Source organism: Rhinolophus sinicus, chromosome 15, assembly GCF_057876585.1.
Source record: "Rhinolophus sinicus isolate RSI-liver-muscle chromosome 15, RSI-T2T, whole genome shotgun sequence".
NCBI lineage: Eukaryota > Metazoa > Chordata > Mammalia > Chiroptera > Rhinolophidae > Rhinolophus > Rhinolophus sinicus.
The window spans coordinates 117,943,579-117,951,893 of record NC_142515.1 but is presented as its reverse complement, the minus strand read 5'-3'; the positions used below and the strand labels follow the sequence as shown (position 1 = coordinate 117,951,893).

The 8,315-nt window shown below is 49.0% G+C and overlaps 1 protein-coding gene across 1 annotated transcript; it reads right to left on the bottom strand.

Annotated features, from left to right (window-relative positions):
- Positions 1 to 809: 809 nt before the first annotated feature.
- LOC109446927 (endogenous retrovirus group PABLB member 1 Env polyprotein-like) lies at positions 810 to 7,419 on the bottom strand. The gene is made up of 3 exons (XM_019730791.3): positions 7,205 to 7,419; positions 4,475 to 4,594; positions 810 to 2,237 (listed from the first exon to the last, which is right to left on the bottom strand). The coding sequence occupies exons 1-3, from the start codon at positions 7,348 to 7,350 to the stop codon at positions 1,052 to 1,054; spliced, it is 1,452 nt and encodes a 483-aa protein (XP_019586350.3). The 5' UTR covers positions 7,351 to 7,419; the 3' UTR covers positions 810 to 1,051.
- Positions 7,420 to 8,315: the final 896 nt, after the last annotated feature.

Sequence of the window (8,315 nt, the reverse complement as noted above, 5' to 3'; positions counted from 1 at the left end):
CACAACAGGCGGTGGACCAGGTTTGTCCGATGGCCCAGTTTGCTGACCCCTGCCTTAGACCACACTTTTTACTTTTCAGGTGACATCTATTAAGATTGAGGGGATTGTAAGAATACAATTTGGAAAAGGGTGGTATCTAACTTTTATGAATTGGGTTTTCAGCACAACAGCCTGCTTGCTGACTTCAGATAGCAATAGGGGAAAAGGAAACATGAGAGATCAAGGTCTCTTTGGGTGGGGAGATCTAAGCTACGGTCCTCTCTCTAACTGCCTGTGCCACTGTTTCACTTCGTGCTGGTCCTAGTGCAATGTATGTAGAGAAGCTTCATTGGGTCATGTCACTTCCCAGCCAACGCTGTCAAGAACTAGTGTGCCTTCTCCATCCTTATCTTCCCATTCCAGGCCACACAACACAACACTGTGAGATAGTGGAGCTTCCAGAGATGGGAGCCACTTTGATGGACACTTTCTTATTTTCAATTATTATTGTAAACAATACTGTAAGCCATTGGTTACATTCCTAGATTTCTTTTTAAATATACTGCTTCCTTACATAAAATACCCAGGACATATACGGGACAATTAAGGTACCCATACTTAATTCAAGAAAACCTATGATTTTGCCTCTATTTCTGGACAGATACCTTTCTACCCTTTATTGGCTGAGATAGTAATTAATAGCGATCTGGGTACTGGCACTAAAGGTTGGGTGGGGAAGACAAAATTATCTAGACTTGTTCGGACTGAATTTGAGTTGTTCCACGATTTGTGCCTGAGAAGCCGCAAGACTGAAGAACTCACTAGGTGGCTGAGTGTGAGACATAGGTTTATTGAGACTTACAGATGGGGGAGAGTGTCTGGTGGCGGCTTGCTGGATGGGTAGTGATCCACACACAGGAGGAGAAGAAGCAAGGTTACATAGGTACAGAAAACAAAGGTCATTCCATGGGAGAAATCATCTGGCAGGCCCACTCCCATGCACACAGAGTCCCAAGAAGCCAGGTGACTTTGGCTGCCTGCCAGCTTATGAATGTGGGCCAGGTCCCTACATTCAACCCCCAGGAATCTTGTGGACTAAAGATGAACATTGTAAAAAGAAACCGCAACAACAATACAGGCAAACGAAAAACAGAAACAGGCCCAGGAGGAAAGCAAGTACACCAGTAATTACGACTCGCCAGTGGGTGCTGAGGGAGGATAACCAACGAGATAAGGGGTCTTGTGCTAAGTCGTCTATTGACTTAATGTGATTTTGCATTTTAGCCAAAGTGTGACTTATATTGGCATGATAATCCGGCACATAGACACAACACTCGGTTCCCACCAGGGCACAGGTGCCCCCTTGGGCCGCCGTGAGGATATCTAAAGCCATCCTGTTCTGTAGTACTACCTTCCGCAGTTGGGTGGTTTCTTCATTTAACATAGCTATAGCTTGCTTGGAAGCATTAAGGGCTTGAGCAGTGTGATTAGAGAGGGCAGTGACTTGTAGCTCTAAGTCGATAACTGCCACCTCAGGTAAAAAGATGGCCAGAGGATAAAACCACCATGATGCACGGGCTACGCGATGTCTGGCCTTCACCGCCTCCCAGTTGCGCGGAGGTGAAGTGAGGGTCTTTTTAATAGTTGCCGGCAAGTAGGGCCTGCCCCAGGTGCACCTCCCGGTCCAATTGTAGGGCAGATATGGCCATCCGTGGGCGCCGCAGACCCATAACCAACCCCAAGGAGAGCTGTACGACCCAATCTTCTGAAATGGTGTCTGCCAACCCAACCAACTCTGATTAGTGATGTTTAGCGTGAGGTTGCAGAGGGGCTGTGGCGTCCACCCCATAATCCGGGCAGGGTCATCACTATGTCTTTCTACACATACAGACGCAGGGCGGGTGTATTCAATCTGTACGGCGCTCAGCCAGCCTCGTCCGTCATAGATGGCATAGCCCAGGGATGGCCGTGTCTTATTCACCTGCTCCTTAATAAGGTTGGAAATGTGGGAGTAGGTTTCACTCCTGGAAACAAAGTAGGTGGAATTGGTTATAGGGATTTGGTCCCATGATACAGTATTTCTATAGTTGGCAGCCCAATGTCGGAGAGAACCCCAGTCAGTCCAATTCCCTGCATGAAGGTGCCATGGCAAGCCTGACGCCGATGACAGGGGCAGGGCTGAGCAAATCCAGCAGTCCGTTTGATTGTAGACACTCGCCACTGTCCGCGTCCAATCCAGGAAGTAGTTACCTGTTACACTAAGGATGAAAAGTAAGGTGTTTTCTGGGGGCTAGCAGTAGGAACTCTTGCCCATCCAGAAAGACACGTGCAATTTGATCAGTGGTAGATAACACCAGGCTGGGAGAGGGTTGTTTGCCAGGCTTTGCATATCAAATCTTATCTCCTGCAGGAGAAGTGGGCTGTGGGTTTTGGTCCAGGGTCAGGACCTGCATAATAACCATCCATAAGGTCATACATAGGGAGCCCTGCTTTGTCATCGGCCCGGGGTTCTGAATAGTGATGTGGGGAGAGGTTTTAAAACAAGGTTGAGGATATTACTAGTCCCTGTTTTATACCAATACCCCATGGGGTTAGGATCCCCAACCACTGAGGCCTGGTATGCTAGTGCCACGGCCAAGAGACCATCTGTGTCCCCATGTGTAGGTCTTGTGGCAACAGCAAAAGGAGGTTGTTTGGGGGGCCTCGCTGGGGCATGAGACTGTGTGGCCCAGTTACTTGAGCTACGAGGACCTGGTAGGGCCCAGCTGTCAGGAGAGCATATGCGCAGGGCCTTTCTCTTCAAGGGGAGTCACTGATGGTCCAGAGTATCTGATGCAGCTGGATGGTGCACCCCTGGAGAGAGCTCGTCTATTTCCAATTGTTCCTTGAACAGTCCATTGCATCATTCGATTGGACTGGTAGTTGTTGGATTGTAGGGTCAGTGAAATGACTATATCATGTCATGTTGTTTGGCCCAGATTTGGGTAAGGATTCTAGAAAAGGGTGTCGCATTGTCACTGTCAATATGTGATAGGAGCCCGTAAGCCACTCTTAGATGCTCAAGTCCCAGGATAGTGCTCCATTGCATGGGCTGTTTACTTGGAAAGGCCTGGAGGAGGCCAGAAATTGTATCCACACAAGTTAGGGTGTACTTGCAGCCCTCTGACGGGAAGCGGTCCTACATAACCGACCTGCCAGCAATGAACCAATTCATGTTCTCTGCCGATGTGCCCCATGGGTTGCCCCAGTTGTTCAGGGCATCGGTGACTACACACAGGACATGGCTGACAGACAGCTCTGAGATCTTCTGCTGACACATCGAGGTTATATTATGTGGTCAGCTGGAGCAGAGTACATTGTCCTCAGTGGCTGCTCTTATTACAATATGTAGCCATTGGCCCAACGCAGGTGGATGAGGCTATTTGCCTCATGATTTCCAGGTGGGATATTCAAACCTGCATGAGATGGGACATGGTACACTGTGACAGTTTTCCACTGTACTGCCACCCGTATGGCTTGCTTTAATCCTTGCCCCATAGTGGTCGTTTTGTAACCATCCAGTCTTTTGCAGCCCAGGTGGGGAGCAATAGAATAAGGCCCTTATAGATTGCCCAGCTGTCGGTACACAGGGTGATACCAGTTGCTTCTAAGACATTTGCCATCCATACTGCAAGGTATCCCATCATATGGTGTCAGTCGGTGAGGGGCTGCACAGCGACTGTCCATTGGGGCGGCTGCCCTATGGCAGAGCCGTCCGCGCACCAGGCGTCTGGTTGGATTATTTCCCGTCTTTTCTTTATGGGAGATGGATGTCAGCAGAGAGTCCCGCAGTGAGACAGGTCCCAGGTCCCAGGACAGCATGCATGTCTTCACTGCGAGGGCTGGTTGCAAAGTGATGCACTGCTATAAATGGGAATGTCATTTAGTCAGTGTCTGTGCAGTGCCTGAATGTGGCTTCCACAGATGTCCTGAAGCCACCCAGCAATCGGGAGGGAAGTTGTAACCGTGACACGGGCCGTGCTGGTGAGTGGTTCACACTGATGAAGGGCGTGGTACACCACGGAATTGGTTTTCAATTGGGCCGTACCACTGTTCATTCGGCTCCTTTCCGTAACTGCCACCAGAAGCCAAGAGGCATCTGCCATTCATTTTGCCATTGCCACAAGCCCCAGCCAAAACTCTCTAGCCACAAACCCTCTAGGCACTAGCCACATCTAATTCACAGGGCACATCAGGTGGAATCACGTCCAACGCCTGTACCTGTTTGACTGCCTGTTTTGCTGTGATGATTGCCTCCGTGTGTTGGGTTTCCCAGCCCCAAGGCGTACCCGTCTTAACCAGTCTATATAATGGCCTACACATTTAGGCCAAGTGGGGGATGGAGGGTCACCAATAGCCCACGAGGCCCCAAACAGGCTGTAACTGGGGAACACATGCAGGGAAGGGAAAGCCTATATTCTGTCAGTAACTGCTTCTGGCATGATTTTTGTCTTACCCGCCCACATAACACCCGAGAATTTGACAGAGAACCCAGGCCCTTGCACTTTGGTATAGTCCACTGCCCATCCTCGTTGCTCCAGGTAGGGAATCAGTGTTCCAGCTGCTTGCTGTAGATCTGAAAGAGACTCATAGTTTAACATTATGTCATCTATGTAGTGAAACAGGTGCACTGAGACAGGCTTTTGCCAGAGCTACAGATCTCTTACCACGAGGCCGTGGCAGATAGTGGGGCTGTGTAGATACGTTGGGGGAGGATGCTAAAAGTCCACTGTTGCCTTTCCCATGTGAAGGCAAACTGGTCTTGACTAGCTGGATCAACAGCTACACTGAAAAAAAGCACTAACTAGATCAGTGACAAAATGGTATGTTCCCAGGGGTCGTCCAACGTCATATAGGAGGAAAGCAATACTAGGTTACAGCTGCATACAAGGGGGAGGTACTTTGTTCAATTCCTGGTAATCCACAGTCAACCTCCAAATGCCATCTGATTTTCCTTCAGGCCACGCAGGGCTGTTGAAGGCACTGTGGGTGGGTAAACAATGCCCACTTTTGCCAATTCCTGTACAATTTGGGTGATCCCCCCCAGGCAATAGTGTCAGGTATTTGTTATGCAAATGTGTTATGCGATGCGGGGATGGGAGTCTCACCAGAGACGTTTGGCACGTCCCCTAGTGATTGCCTTCACCGCCCTGAATCGCAGTCTGAATTCCCCTGCCGTTCTGCTGAATGTAAGGTCTGCCAGAATGTCCATGCCCAAGATGTATTTGGGTATGGGGGAGATGTGCCCTACATATCATTTAGGGAGGAGTCGACCAATTTGTAGGACTCAAGGGGTTTGCTTAGCCCTAATAGTGCTTCCTCCATAGCCATCTATGGCCAGAACTGGGCCCTGGAAATGGCTGGGATTGCCGTATATCAAAGTACATTCAGCTCTGGTATCAACCAGAGCTAAGACCATCTGTTTATTCTTGGAAACCAGCAGATGGTCAGTTCTACATGAGGCCTCCAGTCCCCAGCATATGCCCTGACCTGGAGTCAGGGGCCTTGGCCTCCATCCTATGGCTCCTGCCACCCACCCCTCTTCCATTGGTGGTGTCCTGGGCTGATTTCCCCCTTCTATTGCAGGGGACCATTTCTCATTGGTATTTTGCAAAAACGTTTCTCTTTGGGGAGTTTCTGCCACCATTTTACTAAAACCACATTTAGTTGTCTGTCCGTTTGTTCCAGGACAGTCCCTACTTGGAGCAGGTCATGCCATATCTGCTTAGGGTGACACAAACAGGCCCCGCTTTCTCCTTCTGTTCTGCCTTTCCGATCCCCACCCCTACCCCCACCCCTCCATTCCCCAGTGGCAGACTCTTTCAGTTTCTCCTAGGTAGGCCGCTGTTTGTGCAGCACTGGAGATTGGTTGCTCTACCAGAGAACTCAAGATTAAAACTAAGGTACCATACTGCTGGTTAGGGGAAGACTGTAAAATGCCATCCTTGATCCCTGCTGTAAAAATTACATTTTTACATGCCCTGTGATGTTCCGAGAACAGACAGCACATCTCATTCCCAGACTCGGGAGAATATCCTGCAATTCTTCCATAGTTGGCCATCTAATGGGCTGCGTGGGTATGTCCCCTTCGCCGGGCCAGACTGCCTTGCATAAAGCAATTAACCATGTGGGGAGTGAAATTGTTTCCTCCTCATAGATGGCCACATAAAGACGCTGCCTCAGCGAGGGGCAAAGGGTGGCTAGTTATCAATGCAAGTGTACTCATCCCAGTCCCATTCAGACTGACTCCTTCTGCCATGTTGTCCCATAACCAGAGCAGCCATTCTGGCAGACTTTCCCTAGCTTTCTGCCTAAAGCGATTGCCTAGCTCTATCAAGTCAGCAGCAGTATACTCCCTCATAGAGGTGCTGGCAAATGAGCAGGGTCGGCTCCTGTAGCCGGACCTGTTCTGTTTTCCTTTTTTGCTGCAGAATTGGATGAGCTTGCAGCACCGGGCTTGCTCGTTGCACCTCTGGTACATCTCTTTCTATTACATCCTCCCACATGTTCTCTTCGTAGAAGAGGTATCTAAGGGATCCCAGGCCTCGGGATCCCAGGCCGGGTGGCTAAGCGCCCTGCAGGTCCCCGGCACGGGGTAATTTACAACACAGTATGAGGACGAAGCAGCAGGTCAATGTCCTACTGATTATCTGCCTTCCTCAAGCTTTCCCACACAGCTTCTTGGGCATCAGCTTGTACCAACCAAACCTCCCTTTCTAAATACAATTCTTCTCGTAGCATGGCTGCTTGCGTTCTGGCCTGCAGCTCCACTTCGGGGGCCCATTTAACTGCCATTAACAGTGGCCATGCCACAGATGCCATCACCATGCGGTCAGCTTTCCTTTTCTCTAAGCCCAGGTCCTTGGCTATGGTGCTCAGTAACTGCTCCAGCCTGGCCTGCATTTTGGGGGCATCTCCATACTCACACAGCCACCCCCACCCATCAACCATGGATACCACAGCCCCCCACACAGAGGCTCTGTGGTATCCTGGGATTTCCCCCACAGAAAACTCCCTTTCTTTTTCCAACCATGTCCACATGGCCAAGGCTGTTTCTGGGCTCCTGGCAGGCTCACCAATTGTTCGGACTGAGTCCGAGTTGTTCCAAGATTTGTGCCCATGAAGCCGTAAGCCCAAAGAACACACCAGGTGGCTGAGTGTGAGACATAGGTTTATTGAGACTTACAGACTGGTGAGAGTCTCCGGTGGCGGCTTGCTGGATGGGTAGAGATCCGCGTGCAGGCAGAAAAGAAGCAAGGTTATATAGTTATAGAAAACAAAGGGCATTCCATGGGAGAAATCATCTGGCAGGCCCTGCAGGCCCGCTCTCATACACACAGAATCCCAGGAAGCCAGGGGACGTTGGCTGCCTGCCAGCTCATCTGCATGTGGGCCAGGTTCCTACAAGATTCCAACCTTCCCTTTGTCTTATCTATTCCAGAGGCTTCAGGTAGGGAAAAGAACGTAAGGGCAGAAAACTCACAGGATTTGATTACAAATTACTCCAGTGAATCACAGTGTACCACATTGGGGAAAACGACATCAATTTCAGGAACAGACTTCTAAGTTTTTGAACTATGTCTTGGAAATTAAAATATAAACAAGTGTAGTAAAAGCACATGACCTTTCAAGAAAGGTCCTCTAGAAATGTCAGGTCAAAGTAGATCAAGAAAATTTTGAAAAGTGAATAGAAAAAAGTAGATATCCTTTATTTGGGGGTGTCAAGGTAGCAGACACTGTGGGGGTAGCTTTGATGGCAGCTTCAGGAATTCTAAGGCCTCTCCATGTTTTCCAGTTTTCAGCCTTTGAAAATTATTTCAGCTCTGTCTTTCTTAGCTCTGATTTGTTTACCTGACATTTCAGACATAGTCAAACACCAGTTGTTGTTTTATAACTCCCAACCTACTTTTATCTGTTATAATCTGCAACAATTGTGAAAAGTTTGCAACAATCCTGGGTTGTGGAGCTCCCTTGTTTCCAAACGTTTCGCCAACGATGATTCTGGATCAGCAGCACCAGTGTCACCGGGCACCTTGTTAGAAATGCAGGTTATCAGGCCCCCACCCCAGATTTATGGAGCTGGTCTAGCAATCTGTGTTTTCATAAACCCTTCAGATTACCCGAATGTATGCTAAAATTGGAACAAACACTGTGCTACAGCCACTAGGCAGACCAGGCTAATATAAAATAAGGAAAAGAGAAAGTCTGAAAGCTACCATGGATTATTTGGCTAAGGCACACCAAGTGTTACAAGAATAAATATGGAAAGGAAGCCTACTGGAAGGAAATGACTGAAA

Bases quoted from the DNA above. Each gene is read 5' to 3' on its own strand.
- LOC109446927 (XM_019730791.3), bottom strand. From the start codon at position 7,350: ATGAGAGCGGGCCTGCAGGGCCTGCCAGATGATTTCTCCCATGGAATG. The intron at 4,595-7,204 runs GTAAGTCTCAAT...AGTCTCTTTCAG, and splicing joins CCGGAGACTCTCACCAGTCT to ATCTACAGCAAGCAGCTGGA. The intron at 2,238-4,474 runs GTAAGACAAAAA...TTTCATCCTTAG, and splicing joins CTCGGGTGTTATGTGGGCGG to TGTAACAGGTAACTACTTCC.